The 23278-nt window shown below is 35.3% G+C and overlaps 1 protein-coding gene across 2 annotated transcripts; it reads right to left on the minus strand.

The window, feature by feature from the left end:
• Positions 1-775: 775 nt before the first annotated feature.
• LOC106060239 (uncharacterized) lies at positions 776-21971 on the minus strand. Of its 2 annotated transcripts, XM_056012510.1 has the most exons (7): positions 21820-21971; positions 18848-19824; positions 15024-15057; positions 12898-12933; positions 11375-11469; positions 9796-9916; positions 776-2915 (listed from the first exon to the last, which is right to left on the minus strand). In XM_056012510.1, exons 2-7 carry the CDS (start codon positions 19805-19807, stop codon positions 2791-2793), a joined length of 1371 nt encoding a protein of 456 aa, XP_055868485.1. In that variant the 5' UTR covers positions 19808-19824; positions 21820-21971; the 3' UTR covers positions 776-2790. The 2 variants fall into 2 exon arrangements, with proteins under 2 accessions (XP_055868485.1, XP_055868486.1); XM_056012511.1 differs by lacking the exon at positions 12898-12933.
• Positions 21972-23278: the final 1307 nt, after the last annotated feature.

Below are 23278 nucleotides of genomic sequence, written 5' to 3' on the forward strand. Positions count from 1 at the left end.
TACTTTAGTTGTGTCAGCTCTGAGTCTAAGTACTTTAGTTGTGTCAGCTATTAGTGTAAGTAGTTTAGTTGTGTCAGCTATGAGTGTAAGTAGTTTAGTTGTGTCAGCTATGAGTGTAAGTACTTTAGTTGTGTCAGCTCTGAGTGTAAGTACTTTAGTTGTGTCAGCTCTGAGTGTAAGTACTTTAGTTGTGTCAGCTATGAGTGTAAGTACTTTAGTTGTGTCAGCTATGAGTGTAAGTACTTTAGTTGTGTCAGCTCTGAGTGTAAGTAGTTTAGTTGTGTCAGCTCTGAGTGTAAGTAGTTTAATTGTGTCAGCTCTGAGTGTAAGTAGTTTAGTTGTGTCAGCTCTGAGTGTAAGTACTTTAGTTGTGTCAGCTCTGAGTGTAAGTAGTTTAATTGTGTCAGCTCTGAGTGTAAGTAGTTTAGTTGTGTCAGCTCTGAGTGTAAGTACTTTAGTTGTGTCAGCTCTGAGTCTAAGTAGTTTAGTTGTGTCAGCTCTGAGTGTAAGTACTTTAGTTGTGTCAGCTCTGAGTCTAAGTACTTTATTTGTGTCAGCTATGAGTGTAAGTAGTTTAGTTGTGTCAGCTCTGAGTGTAAGTACTTTAGTTGTGTCAGCTATACGTATAAGTAATTTAGTAACTCAGGGAGAATTGTTTAAACTTAACATATTAATGGGTAGAAACAGGAAAGTCTCTACTTACAGTTTAAATTATTATAAATAATTATTTTATACAAACAATTTATAGGTTTGAAACAAAAAATAAAGACAAAAATTTAAAATATTGAGAAGCAATCTTAGGTTTATTATTGGAGAACATATAAACAAACTTACAATCACACTGGAGTAACCGAAAAGTAATTACCACCTAGAGATGTCTGTTGGTGTACTTTAAAGAACAAACATCACACTATGTTTACAAATGTGTGAATAAATAAAATTACAGTTGTTACTTTGATGTGTCACCCTAAATCAAAGTTACTGAAATGACTTCCTAGAATCATTCTGGAAACTCTTGATCATTCATAGCTTAGTAGAAATTGGAATTCATTATTACCAAAACAGTCCTAGAGGTTAACAAAACACATTGTTTGTAAATTCTGTACTCTTTGTCCAAGAAAATGTTGACTCAGTTTTATAGTTTCGAGAAAGGACAGAACACACAAAAATAAACCTTTTTTATTCTGATGGGGGCACTAAACAAAAAAAAATAAAATCTGATTCTTAAAAAAAAGTTTAAGAAATTAGTTTGGCACCATGACAAGGTAGGGCTTTACGCTACTACACGAAAGTCGCTGCATAAAAAGTCCATTTTAAAAAAAAAATGTGCGTGATATTTACATACAAAGTGCATTCTTAGCCTTTATAAACAAACATAAATGTTTTCTTTTAATTTTGGCAGCTAGTTGACCAGATAAAACACCTGTAACTAATATTTATATTTGTTGTGAACATTTCTTGTACATTTTATAGATATATTTGACTTAGTGGTATTAAAAAAAGCACAAAACATTGTTGTTCTTGGTTAACATATTGTAACATTGCCTCCCTTACATTTACGTAATTGTTTAAGGATTGGTGTATTTTTATGAAAAAATCACTTGCATAATTAATTTTATAAACAGTTTATTTTAGAAAACCAAAAGTAGCCGTTGCACCTAAACTTTTAAAGCCGCATCGCATGGTGAAATAATATTTTTCATTTCTCTTGTAGTTTTCGAGATCTAAGTGTGACAGACGGACATTTTGCACAAACCTAATAGCGGATTTTTCCTTTCGGGGGCGCTAAAAAGCTTGCGATAGCATTCCTACATTTCCGCTTGACAACTGTGAAGTCATGCTAGCGGGTATACCCGATGACAAAATCATGAAGCTGCAGCGAAGTCACAACCCTGCACGATGAAGTCCCATAGAAACAGCTTGTGATTCTGCTACTGTTCCCTTGCGTACAATCTGGCTTCCTGTGAATGCAAGAATTGACTACAAGTTGGCCACTCTGTCAACGGTGCATCTTGAACCAAGAACTGCCCATGTACCTTAGCAAACTGATCCCTCCACATATCGCTTCAAGTGTTGCCACGTTCCAAAGTTACGGTTCGCGTCTTTTTCTGTGCACGGAGCAAAAGTATGAAACTCGCTCCCCATTGGTCTAAGACAAACAATCTGCTTCACTACATGTAAAAAAGAACATGAAGGCTAACTCGTCTCGTGTTTCTGTTTGTTATGCTATCATAGCGCTTTGAACCTACATTGTGTTTGCTAACAATACTTTATACATTTAATTATTAGTATAACTAGTAGCAGGCACACCTGGACAACGCTGTATTGTTATACAAAGTATTACACCAAGTGGTTGCGAGTGGCTGTAAGGGTTAGATGTAGCGTATAATAAATGAAGTGAAACACAAAAGTGACGAGGGTTGAAAGGTCAGGATGATGTGCCAAGAACTGGACAAATGACTTGAAAGTTGATGTGGGCGCGGGACAGCTGGGCAAGAGAAGAGTACGTGGATCGATGTTGTAAGCAGAATGAGGGTGGCCGAGTTATTCAACAAATATTTTGGAGTGTGCTGCATATGTATTGGTTCACTTCTGTCTTGTTCAGATGTAGAAAAATAAGTTCAAATTTACATTATAATATAAACCTTTTTTTTTCACACTTATTTGCCACAATTCTTGCATTTTTTAACACTCAGGAAAAACATATTAATGTCTTTGTAGCTGTTCACAAGAATACTGCTGACCTAGACTGTCATCTGGCGTTTCTAGAAGCTGTTAGTAATGGTGGCTTTAAGAATTGGAGATGTTTCCTGCACCAATATTGACGATGGAGATACAAGGGTTTTGTGAGGCAATAGGTTTCACGTCGACCAAAGTCTGCAGTTGGTCTCCATCTTCTAGTCGATAGATGCCGCCTGTAATAGAGAGAAAGGGAGGTCAATGTCAACAGAATTGTTAGTGCATTAAGGCTAGTGGATGGGTTATCTCCCATTTGACCTCCCGAGAAACAATAAACATTTCCTTAATCTGTAAAAGACTCGCACATTATTTTTTAGTTCGGAGCAAACAACTTTTTTTTTTCTCTTTAGATTGTCACACTCGAGTCGACTGCATATCGCGGCTAATAAGCATCGTAAGCCAGGTGAGTTATATTTGTTGTTGGTAGGGTTAGGGTTAGGGAAAGACTTTGAACTCAGAATTTGTAAACAAATACAAAAGAGGCAGTTTGAAGTTCTTTCAAGGTTTACGGATGCAGATATTTAGCTGAACGACATACGACAGTAGCCTTCATTACGTATTTAAGTATTAATCGACTTTCGACATTGTTCATCAGCGTCGAGTATCTTCACATCCTTGAACTTTAGCCTGTCTTAGTTGGTGATTAGAGTGTTACCTCCGTTACCTACCCAACACAGCACGAAGGCTGTTTTAAAATGTAAGCCATCAATTTTGTTTTCATTAATAATGCACTCATAAAATCAATACATTCGCAAGATAGAGTGTTGTGTTGTGCTATAAGTCAGTGTTTCCCAAACTGTGTTCCGTAGTGTTCCGCAAGGCCTGAATAGATGTTCCACAAACTACTGGAATATTTAAATAAAAGGCAACCAGGTGAATACATCTACCTAGAAAATAAGCCAAGTGTTCCACTAAATACTCAGAATCTGTGAAGTGTTCCGTTAAGGACAAAATTTGGGGAAACATTGCTATAAGCATATGCTGTTGTATTATGAAGATACCTTGATAGCCTCATGGAAAATTAGAAAATTAAGACTTTGTGTTATTGAAAACTAGTTTCAGAATTCCTTATCGTAATCTAAAACCAGATTTGTAGCTTAAATTGATTAAACTCCAATCTAACAATTATTTCAATTATATCTGAATATTCCAATATTAAGAGTTCTGAGCTTGTCGAATTCCAGTTTTTCCCAATTGAATATCTCAAGATCAGATTGTTCGTGTGATCTTTATAGTTTTAGGATCAGGCTAGAAAAATAAGTCAGAAATTGCTGTACCGATGAACAGGTCATCATTATTTTAAACAAATTATGACGAACTGTTATGCAATAAAAAAACAAAACATCTTGAATTCATACAACTATTAGCTTCATGTTGTAAGCCTTAGATCTCATACTTTTTTATGGCATAACAAAAAGTTTGTTTCAAGTGTCACGTAGCATAAAGTAGATGTTCCATTAAGTTATTTTTAGATTTCTGCAAGCGCCTGCAGAGCAAGGTCAAAGTCATTTGTCGACGAGTTCTTGCAAAAAAAAACATGCTTTCTTGGAACAGAAGAGTGCAAGTGAACTCCATGACCATAAAAGGAAATGTATCGGGATGAAAGGAATTTGTTTGGTCTTGAAAATACAGAGAGAGGTAGACGGGAGAACGTATTTAATGAATGAATCTAGTCAGTTGTAGTTGAGAGCTGGATAGAAGACAGTCAACTTGTTTAATTCAATTGTATTGTACAGCGTGTGTTTTAAAGTGATTCGTAGTTACAGAATTGAAGCTTTGTATTTATTGTTGAAGCATCTTCGTTATTTGAATTGATAGTTTACATTTGAATCTCGGCATGACGATATGATTTGAATGTTCAGTAATTGTTTAAAATAGAAATCTACACTAAATTATAATATCACAGACGCATTGTCTGATCAACACAGTCTCATTATAAGTTATTATAACATCAAGACATCTTCACATATAGCACTCATATTTAAACGATCGTTACACAAGCTTTTAATCCATCACTACACCCTAGAGACCAAAAAAATATAAAAAAGGAAATAAATTATGAACAAGTTTGTCAAAAGTTTAGTTTTATTTTCTTTTTTAGCTTAACTATTTTCTAAAATATGGGATAAAATTATAATTGCACTACTTACTTTAGTTTAGTTCCCATCACTAGCAAAGACATTAAAATACATTTGGATCATTTTACAAAGTTAAGAAATAGATATGCGAACTGGGAAAAGGAACCGTAATCTAGAAAGTACTTCACAAAGAACTAAAATCTAGAAAGTACTTCACAAGGAGCCATAATCTAGAAAGTACTTCCACAAGTAGTCATAATCTAGAAAGTACTTCCACACGGAGACATAAGCTAGAAATTACTTTCACAAGTAGCCATAATCTAGAAAGTACTTCCACAAGGAGCAATAATCTAGAAAGTACTTCCACAAGGAGCAATAATCTAGAAAGTACTTTCACAAGGAACCATATTCTTGTAAAGCTTTAACATTGCAAGGAGTCTGTCCAGTGAACTTCTACAATCAAGTTGTTCTATCACAGTCCATCTCATTCCTACGTTGAATGTTCTTAAATGTCTATGTATGTACTGAACATTAGTACTGTCTACAAAGAGACGTTTGAGTTGAATGCGTCGATTCCCGCTAAAAGCATGTTCAAAATAAAATGGAATTTTGTTATGATTATATTTTGAAAAATTAGAATGGTCAAACCAGTGTTTTCTTTCCAAAAAAAATAAACACAAACTTTCAAATTTATAGGAAAATCGTTAAGGCTATACTTGATATACCCATCCAGTGTCCAGGTTGTACCAAGTTTTCATGAAGAGTTTGCAAGCTGATAAGAGGAAGTGTAAAAAAAAAGTTTCTTACTGGTAGAAAGAGTTATAGGACGGTAAGAAAGGAAAGATTATCGGGAATTAAAAAAAAAGTTTTAAAACATTGAGTAGTTTCCCCTGCAATGAGTTTCTAAAAGAGAAATATAAAAATGAGAGGACAGTGATGACATAGTGCACAATTAATCGATAGATCTATTGATAGATTGATAAAAGGAAAGATAGATACAGGGGTGGACTGGCCATGTGCGTATTCGGCCAAGTAGGGCCGGTACCCAAAAGGGCTAATAGTGTCGCTGTCGAACAGTCAAGCTTGTTTAAGATATTTAAGGGGCCCACGGAGTATTGTAATTTTCCGGCACTTTAGATTGTTATTTGACACATTCTAGTGGGTAATAAAAGCCTAAAGCATATTCCATAATAATAGAATAGTATTTACTCGAATGTCGTGCTTCTGACGAGCTATTCTATTGCACACTATGCGACCAGTAAACAACAGAAGACCCCTATTTCTCATAGTCCTATAGAGTTCGCGTTAATTAAAAATACTCGAGTGAATCTAGAACGGAACTTTGTGCTTATAGGGTTGTAAAAAAGGAAATATTTATTATAGATTCTGCAGTTCCACTGCTGTCTACTAAATCACCCGATGGCCCTCATGCGTGTGTTCAGTTTTCGATTAGTCAACTGAAAAACTACAAAAAAATCAAACAAAGCATTAGGATTTATTAAAAGAAATTTCTATAACTCAAATAAGAAAATAAAACTAAAATGTTATTTAACCTTGGTTAGGCCAATAATAGAATATGCATCCTCTGTTTGGGACCCCTCAACTCAAGAAAACATTAAGAAACTAGAACAGACACAAAATAGAGCAGTGCGATTCATAACAAACGAATATTCACATTTGACTAGAGTAACACCTTTAGTAAAATCACTAAATTTAGAAAGCCTTCAGGACAGAAGGCTCAAAAGTAAAGTAGCAATAATACATAAAACACTGAACCATAATCTTCAAATACAAAAACAAAATTTAATAAAATACTCTGAAAGACACAAAGATAAAGGCACATTCCTCGTCCCATATGCTAGGACAAATTTGTACAAATACTCCTTCTTCCCTAGTGCTATTAGAGCATGGAATGGGTTGCCTGAGCTAGCCAGGAAAACCAGTGACTTGGCAGAATTTAAGTCATTGGTTAATATGCATGACTAAATGCATGACGCGTAGGACGTAATCATCTTCTTTTTTGAAGTAACGTCTGTATTATATAAGATAAGATAAACTTAAATGAAAACCGCGAGTCACATGAGACCAAAAGGAAAGCTAAAGGTGGAAACAATGAGAAAAAAGACAAAAAGAGAACTTAAATCGACCCTCTCCCCCCCCCCCCCCCAGCATACTGTTGTAACTCTGATTAGTGATGGACATTTAATTTCTGCAGTTCTGTTATGAACTAGACCAGAGATGAATGTTGTTATGAACTAGACTAGACATTAATGTTGACATTAGAAAGAGACAATGGAGTTCCATCTAAGTCGAGGAACTAGACAAGAAGCAGCTTTGTTACTATGTGTTTGTGATGTTCTGTTAATAATGACCTGTCCTCGTTGAGTTACCTCACTTAGACTTATCACAATACTTTAGAAGTGTTTAAAGCTAAAGTCTGACACTCAAAAAAGTTTTTTTATAATAGTAATAATAATAATAATCTTTATTGTCCGTATGGAAATTTGTCTTACAATTTATGCATTACACCAAACAAAAAAAACATTATAACTATAAGAAACCAAAGTGTACATTCACACCAGACTCACTCATAATTTACATGTGAAAAGTTTATACCAGATTGTTCTTATTTAATGATTTGATTGCCAGGGGAACAAAAGAGTGTTTGTGTCTGTTTGTCTTTGCTATCGGTGTCTGTATCTCTTTTGTGATGGTAAAATCACAAAATCCTGACACAAAGGGTGATTCTTTATTTCGAGGATCTTGTTAGCTTTTTCTTCAATACCTTCTATCAGATTACACACTCTTCATGGGTGGGTTGAAGGGAATGGTTGGAAGGAAAAGATTCGGTGGATGGAAGTCGGAAAATTCCCGAAACCAACAAACTAGAAGCGAAGCTGATAAAATGTCCCGGTAATAACGAGGGTGTCTTGGGTTCGATTCCTTAGCTGACTATTTTCGAGAACCATGTCTACCCAGGTTTTCGCTTTTTGTTTTTTGACCCAATGAAAAATTTGTAATTAAAAACGAAAATCTTGGTGGGTGGACACTAATCTCGAGAACGGCTCTAACGATTTTCCCCTAAAAATTTGGATATCTTTGGATAAAAATTACTAGCTAAATGGCCACACAGGGAAAACTCTAGTTTGATCGTTATAATTTTTAAAAATATTATCAACAAAAATTTCATTTGGTCTAGACAATTTTTTATCTTGAACAAAATTGTAAGCGGTTATAAATAAACGTTGAGGGACATTTAGCGCCGGTCTTCTAAATCTAGGTCTATAGGTCAATCATTTTTAGACATCTATCACTTTATATTTAGAGCATAATAATCGTGCCGATGATGTTTAAGACAACACTTTTTTTGTAACTAGTTTATAGTTTGTCTTTGTCTACCTTCTCTCAGTATAGATTAAGGTCAACTAGTTTATTAATGAATTAAATGCCAATCGTTTTACCTATTACATTTTTAAGGAGGCGTGGTGGCCGAGTGAAAAAGCACTTGGCTTTCGAATCAAGGGATCTCGAGTTCGAATCTAGGTGAAAACCGGAATTTAGGAAAATTAATGGCGCCCCGAATCCACCGAACTCTTATGTTGGAAAACGTAAATGTGGCTGGTCGTTGTGCTGGTAACATGACGCCCTCGTTAAACGTGAGGCACAGAAACAATGGGGTTCTATGATGACTAGGCAAGGTCGGAAACAGGAACGTGACCTTTTATTTAAATTTTAATTATTCCAAAGTACCAAAATTCAAATTTCTTTTTTTTGTCTAAATAAAATAATAAACAAAGTATTTTTGTTCAATAGAACTGAGCTATATAAAGTTTGCGTGAAGTAAAAGTACCCTATTATCTATAGAGTGAGTACCTAATTAAACACCATTTATTACTCAGGCTTGTTATTGCACCCTTATAGTCAGACATGTAGAAAATTACCCAAGACGGAAAAAGAAAAAGGTTGGTTATTTCCCTTCCTAGCCTCGAGCCTCCTGTCTGTGTAGGACTACTTCTTGTGTAGGGCTTAATAATGTCTATTAATACATCTCTCAGGGGAACTTGTATTTCATAAAACAACAAGTCATCTCATTTTCTGGAACAATTTTTGGAGATTCAAATGTAAACATGTTTACATCTCACACAGAGACAAAATGATTATTTGGAAGAAATATAGATAGAGATATACAGTTATTTATAGGCAAGAACTGTTCAGCGGTGCACTCGTGGCGCTTCGCTAGTCTATCAGACTAGAGGAAAGAAGAAGGTCAACTATGAAGGTCAGGATGTGATCATTTCTCTTTTTTTTTATCCAATTGTACATTCCTTCATAAAAAGTAGACTGACTTCGAACCCTGTAGACTGTTTTTTTTTTCCGCCAGATAGTTGAAGTTTTGTTTGTGTGTGTGTGATAGTATTTTGGCAATAGTACAAATCAATTGGTCATTAAACTGCTAAAATTGAATTCCACTTTTCAAAATGCGATATACATTGTTGAGTTAACAATTATTTTTGTTTTGAAGTCATGTTTTCATTGAAAAGCTCCGGAACATTGGGTTATTGTTCTTGTTGTGAAACGCGTTGAATTGCCAAAAACAGATTCTAGTAAAAAGTTTTTAAAACTGTTATTCTGAAAGTAGATCTAGTTACAAATGAATGTGTAACTGTCCTAACAGTTCCTGATAAACTTTTACATTTAAAAACTAACGAAGACCAAATGCTTAACAAGTCTCTAGATCTGGGAGTTCACCTGTAAACAGCTTTGAGTTGTCTTGGGTTTTCAGAATCCTTTGTTCCTACCACTGACCCCATCACAGCGTCATGTCATGTGTATCAAACGCACCAAGAACATTTCCTGTTGACTATGCCAATAAAGTAATTCATTGTTTCATCTACAAATCTTCCATCATGTCCCAACAAGTTTCTTTTTTACAAACCATAAAGACTATTTTGTATGTGTGTTTATATTCATTACCTACCTGTAAAACTGCTCTCTGTATATACAGGGCAGCCGCTGCAGCAGTTTTTTATAGACAACGTGAGTGTCCGATTGGGCAGAGACTCATTTCTTGGAAGGTAAACAATTTGATGCTTCCATTGCTGGAAAAACAAAAAAAGATTTTATTGGATTGTTTTGTTCAAGTTAAATGTTTACATTCATTCAACAGAGTAGGACGTTAAAGTAAATCATTAGCGGAATGATTGCGATGTGGGTATTCATACATACACTGGGTTACTCAGCACTGAACAATCATCTGTATCGCTCAATCAAATCTTATGTTTTGAGAAGATGCTCTATGAAATATAAGGCTAAATATTGGAGATCACCGCACCCCGTCCCACATTTACTCCGCAGCTGCTAAAAGCTGGAAGTTAAGAGAAATGTTCGATCTATTATATCTATTATAATGAACTGTCCTCGCAAACATGGCATTAAAGTAAAAAAAAAAGATTACAAAGAGAGTTTGTGTATTGTTCCAGACAGAAGGGGCTCCAAATCTATGATGTCTTGGGATATACTCAAACATGGGAAAGGCATCAGACTTCAGCTCTGAAAAAACAACTCAGGAGACCCCATTAGGCAGTATGCAGTACATTGTTACACCCTAGAAGAACCTGCGATCTCAAACTGTATCTGCCCCTGCCGTTCCTTTAGATGAAGACTGCGATCTTTAGTTTCAGAACCTTTAAAACGTTCTTTGGTTTCTTATTTTAATAGGGGGGGGGGATGAAGGTGGCTGTGCTGGAAATATCTGACCATCGTTGACTGTTTCACATACATACTGATCGGATTTCCATTGCTGTATTGGGCTCTGGGTATATCATATCCACTCTTACGAAGACCAAAGTGAAGAGTAGAAAGATTTTCTTAGTTGTTTTCGTTTTACTATTTAAATTTAAATAATTTCAAAAACCTTTTTTCAACAAATATCTGTATTGACAAGATATAACCAAGAAACAACAATTAGATAGCATAAAACTACTTTACATTATAAAACTAGATGTTAATTTGAAGACACTTTTTATAATTAAATCTACTGTACTCTAACTAATAGGAGAAAGTTGACTGAGTAGTGTCCCATGACGATTAAATATATTACATCATAGAGTGTGTATTGCAGGGACCTTGAAAGGGGGGATGCTGTGTAGGCGACAATTTCCAAGCACAGTTAATACCTAGGCTTTGATCTCATTTCATAAGATGATCTAAAGTCACTTCACGCATAAAGGAGGCCATAGGTATATAGTATAAAAATTCTAAGATCAAAGACAAATGAGTTAGGTCTTACAATGAGAAGATAGTCATGTCTATGAAGGATTAGAGAGATACATCTCACAAGAATGAGAAAGAAGAGATAACTACTTAAAGGGAACATAAAGTATCTTTACATAATTACAACCAGAAAACAAAGGAAACTTCCTCACTATCAATCCACATTGGCTAGTTGGAATCAGGAGATACGACTCTAGGACAGAATTAGAAACCGAACGAGGAACTTGAAGCGGGAATTTCCATTCTCTATTTACAAGCTATATCAGAGTCTCACCCCAACTGACCTTCATTTCCGGTGCACACTGTGAGATATTCACTGTTACGGATGAGTAGATAAAGTACCAACTGGTACGTGACACCCTCATAAAGCAGGAACCACCTGAAGAGAAAGATTTAACACTTCAACCATGCACGCAATCATTGATACACAAACCCCCCCCCCCTCTGGACTTAAGTGATAGAGAGACAAAAGTCATAATGGCCAAGAGACTGACTGAATAGATCATTCATTTATATTGCTATGCTATTGGTCAAAGATAGCATTATAAAAACTAGGGGTAGGGAGATATAAAACTGATGTCCCTTTTGTATCTTCAAAGCTAGCAAAGCTAGTCATTGTATGTGTCGCTGATGCCCTGGCTTTAAATGTCTTAAGGAAATGCAATGTGTAAACATTGACTTAAAGAATTTGATACTTGAAGGATGTGCTTAATAATAGTCATAATAATAAGGTTTGTTTTTGAGTCCCAAGATTAATGACGAATGCTACTCTGAATGCAGTGTTTTCCCTTGGCTGCTCAGTCACAGCTGCGGTCTACAGATTTTGCCACATCCATTTTGATCTATTGTTTGTGACACTAAACAGACAAGTCATTTAGATCTATTGTTTGTGACTCTAAACTTACAAGTCATTTAGATCTATTGTTTGTGACTCTAAACAGACAAGTCATTTTGATCTATTGTTTGTGACTCTAAACTTACAAGTCATTTAGATCTATTGTTTGTGACTCTAAACAGACAAGTCATTTTGATCTATTGTTTGTGACACTAAACAGACAAGTCATTTTGATCTATTGTTTGTGACTCTAAACAGACAAGTCATTTAGATCTATTGTTTGTGACTCTAAACAGACAAGTCATTTTGATCTATTGTTTGTGACTCTAAACAGACAAGTCATTTTGATATATTGTTTGTGACACTAAACTTACAAGTCATCTAGATCTATTGTTTGTGACACTAAACAGACAAGTCATTTTGATCTATTGTTTGTGACACTAAACTTACAAGTCATTTAGATCTATTGTTTGTGACTCTAAACAGACAAGTCATTTAGATCTATTGTTTGTGACTCTAAACAGACAAGTCATTTTGATCTATTGTTTGTGACTCTAAACAGACAAGTCATTTAGATCTATTGTTTGTGACTCTAAACAGACAAGTCATTTTGATCTATTGTTTGTGACTCTAAACAGACAAGTCATTTTGATCTATTGTTTGTGACTCTAAACAGACAAGTCATTTTGATCTATTGTTTGTGACTCTAAACAGACAAGTCATTTTGATCTATTGTTTGTGACACTAAACAGACAAGTCATTTAGATCTATTGTTTGTGACTCTAAACAGACAAGTCATTTAGATCTATTGTTTGTGACTCTAAACTTACAAGTAATATTGATTAAGTGTTGCGGACTGATCCTCCTTAAAATCCTCCCCCCCCCCCAAGATATTCCAGTGCTTTATTTCAATGTGAGAATGTCTGTAATTTATTGTAACCTCCTTGAAGTGAAAGTATATAAATGACATACCACTACTTTGGTAGACTGGAAGATTATCAATAGGAACTGTGAATATAAAATAGATATCGAAGTGGCCGATTAAACATCTCAAGGAAATGGTATCAAATGTATTCGATAAGAAATACACTACATAATTCGAATAATATGTATCAAATTTCGTGTGTTACGTATCTAATGAAGTGACTTAACAGAAGTGCACAAGTTAGGAAACATATAAAACATATGTATAGATTTATGTGATTCGAGCTTATATGAAATACATCAAATTATAATGTCTCTAACATTAATTTGGTACCTATATATATATATATATATATATATATATATATATATATAAATATATATATATATATATATATATGTATAATATATATATATATATATATATATATATCATATATCTATCTATACTATAAAGTAGAATGTGAGGTGAATGTATATGACTTATAGACATCAAAACCGCTTGACCAATCTTGATAAAACTTGGCAGGAATGTTTCTTGGGTACCAACTTAGACCATGGCGTATGTATTGTAGCCCTAAAACAAACTTAAGACCCTAAAAAAGAATAAAGTTGTCCGACTCTATTACAGCTATAGTATTTAATGGATCTAGGCCATGTCTACAATGTTGACATGAGAAAAGATTGAAAGGATTTAGACCTACATCTAATTTTAAAAAATACACTTTGCGCAGATAGTTTTTTTACTTTGACAAGTGAAAATACAAAAGAAGATCCATTGATTTCATTATTTAATAAAATTAACCTTCAATTTTGTGTTTTGAAAAGCATTTTTACATAAATTAGTTCCTGATATCTGTGACTACAGATTTCCTGGCGTACATTCTTTCATTAGACATTACCAAATGGTTACACATTAACACATTAACCCCTTTTTACAATCCCCCACTCTGACGCGACCCCCCTCCACACACAGACACATACAGCAATAGAATACACAATAACAATCCATATTTTCGATGGTCTTAGGCGACCCCTGGCAAATCGTCAATCGACCCCAAGTGGGGTCGCGACCCACAGGTTGAGAACTCCTGCTCTACTTAGTCTATTCCTAGGCCTAAAACTCTTATTGAACTCTAAGATGATAAAACTTCTTTTCGCAAAGATTGTTTTGTGCTTCAACACATGAACATACTAATTATTGTCCATTCATTTCATATTTTAATCAAATTAACATTCAAATTTGTTTTTCTAAAGCATTTTTCATACATTCGTTCGCTGTTCGCTAAAGCTGCGTAGCCGTGTTGAGATAGACCTATATTCATTCATGAAAAAAGGTCACGCATGCGCAACACAGAATGAACTCTATAAAAGCCAATTTTTAACTCTAGATTAGTGTAGATTTACCTCAAGATCTACTTTATACTGTAACACATGAACATACAAATTAAGTCTATTCATCTCAAATTTTAATCAAATATGTGTAGACTTACAAGCAAATGTTTTAATTTGAAAAAAAAAAATGGATTTAAGCCTATTAGCTATTTTGATTTTATAGCTTCATTCACACTATTTTTAGATTGACACATTCGCTTTACTTATTACATTATTATTTCGTTTAATTGTTTACAAAACGCTCTCAGTGACTATATCGACAGTAATGCGCAAATAATGACCCCCGGGTCGCGGGTAACATATGTCTAGTATATATATATATATATATATATATATATTTATTTATTTATTTATATATCAGCGGTTCAATTTAACAGAGACAGACCATGAGAAGCACTTATAATATTGCGTACAATCTTCAATATATTGTTGACATGTAAAAGTACAGATGTGCTTCACCTATACACTGTGACTTAGTACAAACATTTTAAATCCGATTTAAAATGTGTTTATTTTTTTCATTTTTTTTAGTACATTCAAGCCTTAAAGATTTAACAAAATCTTTAGCCATTTATTAAGTATTATTATCGTCCATCGTCTTCCAACTATCCCATAATAAAACCAACAGGATACCAGGACTTGTTCAGATTGAAGGAAACATTATGTCATCAGAACATTAAATTGTCTGGATAACTCACTCAGCTTATGTCATTAATAGTTCAAAACGTGACAATGAAGTGAAACTAAGATCTTGAGTTAAGTACTAATGAATGACTCACCTTCATTTCCGTCGACTTGACGACTGCTGAGAATCTAAAATGGAAAGAAAAACTGTCCAGAATACATCCATTTGAATTACAGTTGAATTGGGTGAGCTAGACTGAACAAATTAGGTCTTTAATTTTGTAGTTCATGGTCTCGATGAATTAGTTCATTTGTTCACAATAAGCCCTACAGTCTACTCTGACATAGAGTGAGACAGTGTGTGTGTGTGTGTTTGTGTGTGTGCATGTGTGTGTGTGTGTGTGTAAGAGAGTGGGGATAAATGTGACAAGATATGATATCCTCCTGTTTCACTTCCATAGAGTCCTCTGAGTAACCAGGAAATAAACAGTGAAAAGATGACATAGATGTTAGATTGTTTTCTTTGATAAGATGACGAGGCCACAATTATTTTTCTTGACAATTCTTTAGTTATTTTATATTTTTAGTCTCAAATAGCCTCTGACAACCAGTCCAACTTCTGGCCTTCACGTAGGGCTCAGATATTGAGTCTGGCGGAACTTTTTACACTAACAGGAGAAGGGGCGAAGGCGAGTGACTGGTGCCTAAACCAGGGGTCGGCAACGTGCGGCTCGCGAGCCACATGCGGCTCTTTGGATGTTCAGCTGCGGCTCTTTAGTTCCATGCGCAAATATTATTTATTTTATCGAAAATAAAAGCATTAAAAAAAATCGTTTTGATTCGATATTATCTCTCAGCCACTTGTACTCGCTTTTCAGCGCCCCCGCCCCCATGTCTTGAAATGTAAATATTTGCAGGTGAAAGATATTCAACTTTCTTGTCTTATAACTTGCTATAGATGAGTCTTGCGATATAAAAGACACGGCACAAGTTAAACTTTTTGTCACATATATGCCTTCCCAAGATCCAAAAGAAAAACTTCTAGGATTTCTACCGCTCTCGTTGCAAACTAGAGAGAAGATACAGCTAATGGCATGCAAAAATACTTTGAAGACAGTGTAATCTATATAAATAAAATCGTTTCAATAGCAACTGATGGAGCCAGAAGTAGGACAGGAAAAAATAAAGGAGCAACTACAATTCTTTGGCGCAAAATAAACCAAGAAATTCTTACGTTTCACTACATAATACACCTTTGTCACACCTTTGTGTCAAAACATCTCCGGCCAAAATAGTTGAGGTCATGAATTTGGTAATCAAGATTTTTAACAGTATCTTGTCAAAAGCATTCTATCATTGTCAGTTTAAAGAATTCTTAACGAAATGGAGACTCAGTATTCTGACCTCCTTCTTTACAATAAAGTGCTATGGTTTTCTAAAGGTAAGGTGTTGACAGTGGCGTAGCTAGAGTGGGGGGAGGAGGGGGGAGAATTGGAAACCCCCCGGGGCCCCTTTTGAGGGGTCCCCAATGAGTGATTCTTTTACCTTAAAAATTAAATATTACGCAAAATGCCGGGGCCCCCAAAGAGGTCAAGCCCCCCGGGCCCCCAAACGATGGAAAATTCCTAGCTACGCCCTTGGGTGTTGAAACGTTTTGCTTTGTGCTTGAATGAATTAAATACATTCCTAAATGATGAAGGCACTAATCACCCTGAATTAGAGAACGACAAATGAATGCAAGCATTTTACTTTATGGTGTATATAACAGTGAAATCAAATGAACTGAATCTAAAACTACAAGGAAAGGGATACCAAGTCTATGTTTTGGCCAAAGAATTCGTTTGGTTTGAAGAAAAAAAATCTTTTTGCAGAATTTATTCAGAGCGGTCAATTAATTCATTTTCGTGTAAAGCAATATTGCAATAAACCAGTGCAACTGTTGACACGAGGTACTTCAACACAGAAAAAAAAATTAAAAATGAATTTATTTGAGCAATTTAAAACTAACAAATCGACTGTAGCATTTATAAAAAAAATCTTCTCAACACTAATAGTACCGAAACCCACATCAAATCATCTGAAATTGATCCTGGATCTCTAGACATGCAATTGATCGCTTTAAAAAGTAAAACTTTGTGTTTTAAAAATATACAGAGTTGACAATCAAATTGGACAGCTTTAAAAGAAATGCCACGAGATGAGGCACTTATATTCGACGCATGGCATAGTCTTCCAGCAATTAAAAGTAAAGAAAGATGCCAACTAACAAATGAAAATTTAGAGTAGGCCTATTGTTTGAAACTAAAAACAAGCTATGAGCCAAATTTATCCAAACTTCCTTAAACCATGCAAAGCCATAGTTATCATTGAATTTGTTTTGCTCAATTGTTTGTTATTAAAATATAGGTTAGTGTTGAATGTAAATCTTTAATTGTTTAAATTTTATATTGAAATGAGTAATTATCCAATAATACTATATATATATAAAATCTAATTGTTTGTGTAAAACACTATTTATATAAAGATTAATTGATATTTTCTCTTTTGAATGAATAGATTCTTTTTCTTTTCATAAGATAAACTTTGGAAGAAAAAAATCTTGTGGCTCTTTAAAGGCATTGAAATTATGTAAATTGTAATTTTTGGCTCTTCCGACTCCGGAGGTTGTCGACCCCTGGCCTAAACCAGTAAGCTTCTAGTAGAAGGGGTTCATTGGGAGTAGAAAAACTCTGAATTTAATATTATCTTAGCTCAACTTTTTAAACCTTTGAAACAAAACAAAATCTCACATATGAATGAATGGGTAACAATATCATTGCTAAATGAACTCCCTTTTTGTTTCCATCATAGACATATTTATATATGGTTTGCACTCTTCTGTTTAAAAACTTGGTTGTTCGCGAAACCAATGTCAAATCAAACCAAACCAAACTTCCTGTTTACAATAATCTTGAGACCTTGACGCGTACATCATACGATAGAAAGGACTAAAAACAATTAGTTTTCGATTGTATTGAAAAACAAGGTTACAAAGACAGTTTGTGTGGAAAAACAAAATCGGCCCCCAAAGTGGTCCACCCTGGCAGGTAACAAGGCAGGTCTAAAATTTTTCAGAAAGAACATCAGAATAAAATTCTATCAAAAGCAAATGACAGAGAAGAATGGAGAAAGAAGGTTGACAGATCTTGTGTGGTGCCCCAACGGTCCAGCAGAGCAAGGGATAGGTGAAAGTGAAGGTAAGGTTGGATGTTCACCTGGCCTAACTGATGTCATAAAATGATTATCTAATTGTTATGTATCTCTTATTCAAAGCCTCAAGGAAAATAAATTCCGTAATAATGGTGTTTTGAGTGGTCATCAGAAACTGTAGAGTCATGCCTAATATGAAAAACTACTTATTAATTGTTGTTTTAAATTATGGTATACTTATATGCATACTAAATAGATTTTCTCTCTTTAAAAATAAAAGTAAACACTTTTTTGGAAATGTAGAAGTTGGTATGATAAAACTCACTTAACTTAGCAATATAATTGTAAAAAAAAAGTAATTTTTGACAAAAAATCTTTAAAAGTTTGCATAAATGTGTTAAAATATGTTAAATGGTTATCTCCCTTACTAAATAGCCTCACATGTTTGTTACTATTAATAATGAATAGTTGTAAAAAGTTGTATTTTTATGAAACACATTGCTTGCATAGTTGATTTTCAGAAAAGAAAAAGTAGCCGTTGCATCGGAACTTTGAATGGTCTAAAATATTAAGATGTCGGATATTCAATATTATTTTCTAGTTTACGAGATATAATCGGGACAACGGACTGGCGGACAGACCACACAAAACTAATAGCGTCTATTTCCCTTTCGGGGACCGCTAAAAACATAACTAGAATCATTGTTGTTCAATTAGACCCACACAATGATCTTTGTGCACTGTCTAGTGTTTTGAAACTGTTAAATGTTTTTGGTTTAAATAGTCTAACCTGATCAAGTTGTTCAGAGTAACAGTTGGAGCTTGACCGACTTGTGTTCGTTGCTCGACTTTGGTTTCTTGAGTTGGTCTCAGCACACACGTTCAGCTCTTGAGGAGTTGAGTGTGTCCAGAACTTCATCACTAGAAGAAGTCCGCATGAGACGAAGCTCAGTGCAACAGACAGAGACGAGAAACAAACCAGAGTTTTCTTTCGCAGCAGCCAGGACATGTTCTTCCGTTGTTCGAAAGCATCTGATACTTTGTAGTACTTTTTAGGGAAAAGGCAACTATTTCCCGACACTTTTTTTCTTTTTGCAGCTTTTCTTTCAGAAAGAACATTCCTTGGGCTCTGAACTCCTTGGTACTGATGGAGCGCTGTCGGTGCATCTGATTCTTGTGATGTTTTGATTTCAGAAGCGAAAATATTGAGACAGATTTCTCTAGTGTGGCTCTCTCCGGGCAGCAAAGGAAGTGGTCGTTGCTTTTGGGAGGTGTACGATGTGATCACGTGCTGAACAGACACTGCTGAAGCAGCCTGGCTGAGAATGGAATCCCGGCTGGATTGGCGAAATATGGATTGAATCTTGATATTGGCTGTGGTTAGTGTTAGTGGAGGAGATTCTTCATAGGGCACGACGCTGATTTCTGATGCCGCTTTGTCGCTGACTTGTGATGCCGTATCGTCGCTGACTTGTGATGCCGTATCGTCGCTGACTTGTGATGCCGTATCGTCGCTGACCTGTGATGCCGTATCGTCGCTGACTTGTGATGCCGTATCGTCGCTGACCTGTGATGCCGTTTCGTCGCAAGAAGACATTTCTTGGCCATTGTCACGTTGTATGGAAACAGCAGAACTGATCGAGTTTACGTCATCCTCTTCTGCTTCCCAGTTCCTTGGTTTCGGAATATTTAGACGACATTTTTGGCTAGCCTGGAAAGGCACGACAGCATATAAAGATGGTAACTCCATATTTTATAAATGTGTAACTGAAAAAAACAACAGTAAAATAGCAAATTTAATTTTTAGTGCAATTCTTATAACATGTGGACTTGATAAGAGCTTTTGTTTCATTTTATAATGGAATCATTAGTATTACAAAGACCAAGATGAATACACTGGAGAACCAAACATTGGAGATCTAAAGATCGACCCCAAAAAAGAAGAAAATAGCAAAAGGTAAACCTAAATGGATCACTTTCTAGTTACATGTAAGTCAGAGGTGCTAAAATAAATACAAACAAGTGATATGTAGGAATGTTATAATACAGGTTAGGGAAAAAAGTATAATATTATAAAACGACACATTTTGTTGGTATCGCGAAAGAGTTAGACCTAATTGTATAAATAGATGGTAAATATCCAACCTTTGGAAGTCTATGGTACGGTATTTTACATGTCTATGATATATTGTAGCTTAGCTATTTCAAGTGATTGAAGTTATTGTAGACAAAACGTGCCGACACAGTTTGTGCATTGCGTGTCCCGTTGAATTCAGTTCTTTAAACACAAGATTGAGGACCAGGTCATGAAGTAACACTTGTTGGTGTTGGTAGAACAAAACAAATGATAGGAGGACTAGCACGGAATAGGGCACGACTTCTTTAGGATGCCCAAGCTTTTTGACATACCACATCATGGTTTGAGGTAATGACGTAATATTTCATGTTAAAACATATTTCGGGCACTCATTTGGGGGACCCCTCAAGTGGGAGCCCAGGGGCATTTTCAAATTGGACCCACCTCCCCCCAAACTAGCTACGCTAATCGGAGTAAAGTTCTGAATACTTAATTTAGACATAAAGAAACTAGAACAGGTGGAAAATAGAGTCTTGAGACATACAAGGAACCAATACTCATTTGATTACATTAACTCCATGAGTAAAATCATACAATATAAAGACATAAGAGTATGAATGAAAGTAGCAATAACATTGAACATGTATCTACAATAACATTGAACATGTATCTACAATAACATTGAACATGTATCTACAATAACAAAAGCAAAACCTAATAGAATAATCAAAAAGACATGAAGGCACATTTCTTATCCCATACGCTAGGACAAATCATATACGCTCTCCTTCTTTCCTAGAACACTTAGTGAATGGTACGGGTTGCTTGAATCAGTCAGGGAAACAAACCTCTAAGCAGAGTTTAAGTCACTGATTAACATATGGTTACGCGTAGCTAGTCATTATATCCTCTTGGGAAGTAACGTCTGTAAAGTACGTCTGAACTGAAAGACAATTGATGCGCCCAAGTCTGGAGAGGTAGACTTTGTTACGTACATGCACTAGAGGGCATCTGTTGAAGGGCTATTGCAGTAGGGGACCATTGTGAACTGCAAAGCCTTAATCTGGCTGTTCCAGTGGAAGAGTCAAAGCATTAGTATTGTATCAGTTGAAGGTTTATGGAATTGACAGGCCAAATAAAGCTTAGGTGCTTGGGGAAATAGGGAAGAGAAATGTTTAGCTTTTAAATAATTTGATGCAGAATAAATACAAATAAAACATTTCCTGTTAAATTAACCTACACAAATTAAATGCAACTAGAAATTCTTTTGCAACTGTGCAAACTTTATAACATCTAGACGGAATAATTCTTTTCATATAGGTGGATTGATATGTTCTGTCTTAATTCGCGTGGAAGCGTGGTCAGGAGGCTAAGTACGCTTGAACAACTTGGCTAGGCTTGGCTACCTATGAAAGGGGGCTCGAGGTTCGAAACCCGACTCGAGCTGAGTTGTGTTTACTGAGCGCCTAAAAGCAGCACGGACAGGCCTTCTCTCAGATATCCCCCCCCCCCCAACTGGTCCACAAACGTTCTGAGAATGAAGTGGGGCTGTAAGAAGGCTATAAAAAAGAAGTCCGATCAATGTGGAATATCCCAAAGTTATTTGTAAGCTTATTATTGTTTTCGGTAAGTTGCAGGACTAGATCAGTTGGACAGTGTTACATAAAAAACCAAATGTTACTTACAAAAGGTCTTGCTTGTTTAAACTGTAAACATCTATAGAACTTCAAGGCACACAACACACCATGTCAAAATAGCTGTCACAAGTTTCTAAGAAACTTTGGGTTATACCGTTGTACACACACACACACACTAGAGTGTCTGACTCAAGACTTCGTTTGTAGGTCAAAGTATTTATTTAATTCCTACTCTTTCTTATTTTGTCAAAGGTAGCAGTGATATGGTTCTTTTTTTTACGATATCTCTATAAGCCTCCATTCAAGTCAGAACTTCGTGGAACCTGAAACCAGGAACCACAATTATTATTATTGGCATATGTTCATTTTATTATGAATCAAGAAATCTACTAAGGAACTGCTCTTTTTACCAAGAACTTTTATCAATTGCTCCTTCACACTGATATACTGATGTACTGATGTACTAATGTACTATGCTTGTCAAAAGGCTTGGCAATATTTGTTTCTCTTTTTAAAGCTGTTTCGCCGTTCTAGGATGGTTAAGATCCAATTTGAAGCCAAGCAATCAAGTGGGCATCAGTGTCTAGTTACCAGCTAAAAGGGGATAATATAAATCTGATAGAAATGAAGTCTTTAATCTCAGTAATTCTTGTGAGAATTTAATTAATCAAGCAAAAGTTGGACAGGGTGAATTTTGCAAAATTCCAAATTTAAAACAATCAACTGTTAGGAAGATGATGTTTTGAATTATGTTGAGCATTTAAATGCCATCTATTTCAATTTTTCGCTAAGGTTTGAGGATATTCTGACTAGGGAACTGCCTCAATTCCTGACAAACCCTATGATGATGTAACATACATCTTCATTTGTTATCACTTCACGTTGCTTGTCTCTGACTGGTCTGTCTGGCTTGGAAAAAATTTTCCAGATATTTTTTTCTTGTTTAATTACCTTTTGGTGTTTTGAAAACCTGCTTGTTCTGTTTGAAGAGCTTCTATGAAGTTCCGTCTGTCTGTTATACTTGGCATTGCCGTCTGCTTCTTTATATTCGTTTTGTGATTTTCCTTTTGCTGCTCTTGTTTTACTGTTCACGTCTGCTTCTTTTTGCTTTCGTCGATCTTCTGAAGGGTTAGGGCGGGAGGTTTTGACTAGGAAATCAATTATCTTCAACTCCGAAGGAACATGTAAAACATTTTGCAAACGATTTTACAATTTCGTCAAGATCGGTCTCAGGCAGGCTGAAAGCAATTAGCTACAGAAACATCAAACATGTTGAGCGGGAATTTATGTCAAAAGATGCGCCTGCCTACTTGGTCATTAAAATTCTTTTTATGTAGATTTATATGTATAACATGATTAACATTTCGCTACTTAATGATCATAATCATATGCACTCATTCAATATTTGATTAATTTGATAATGTGTTATGTTATCATTATAGTCTCTCAGGGGCCCTAATCCTAGATCATTAATTTCAAGTGAGCAACATATATAGGTAGGTATTAT

This window comes from Biomphalaria glabrata, chromosome 15 (assembly GCF_947242115.1).
Source record: "Biomphalaria glabrata chromosome 15, xgBioGlab47.1, whole genome shotgun sequence".
NCBI classification, from domain to species: Eukaryota; Metazoa; Mollusca; class Gastropoda; family Planorbidae; genus Biomphalaria; species Biomphalaria glabrata.

Coding starts and splice junctions, on each gene's coding strand:
- LOC106060239 (XM_056012510.1), bottom strand. CDS start 19,807: ATGGAGTTACCATCTTTATATGCTGTCGTGCCTTTCCAGGCTAGCCAA. Junction 9,917..11,374: donor AGTGTGCACCGGAAATGAAG/GTCAGTTGGGGT, acceptor TTGTTTTTCCAG/CAATGGAAGCATCAAATTGT. Junction 2,916..9,795: donor TACAGAGAGCAGTTTTACAG/GTAGGTAATGAA, acceptor TCTCTATTACAG/GCGGCATCTATCGACTAGAA.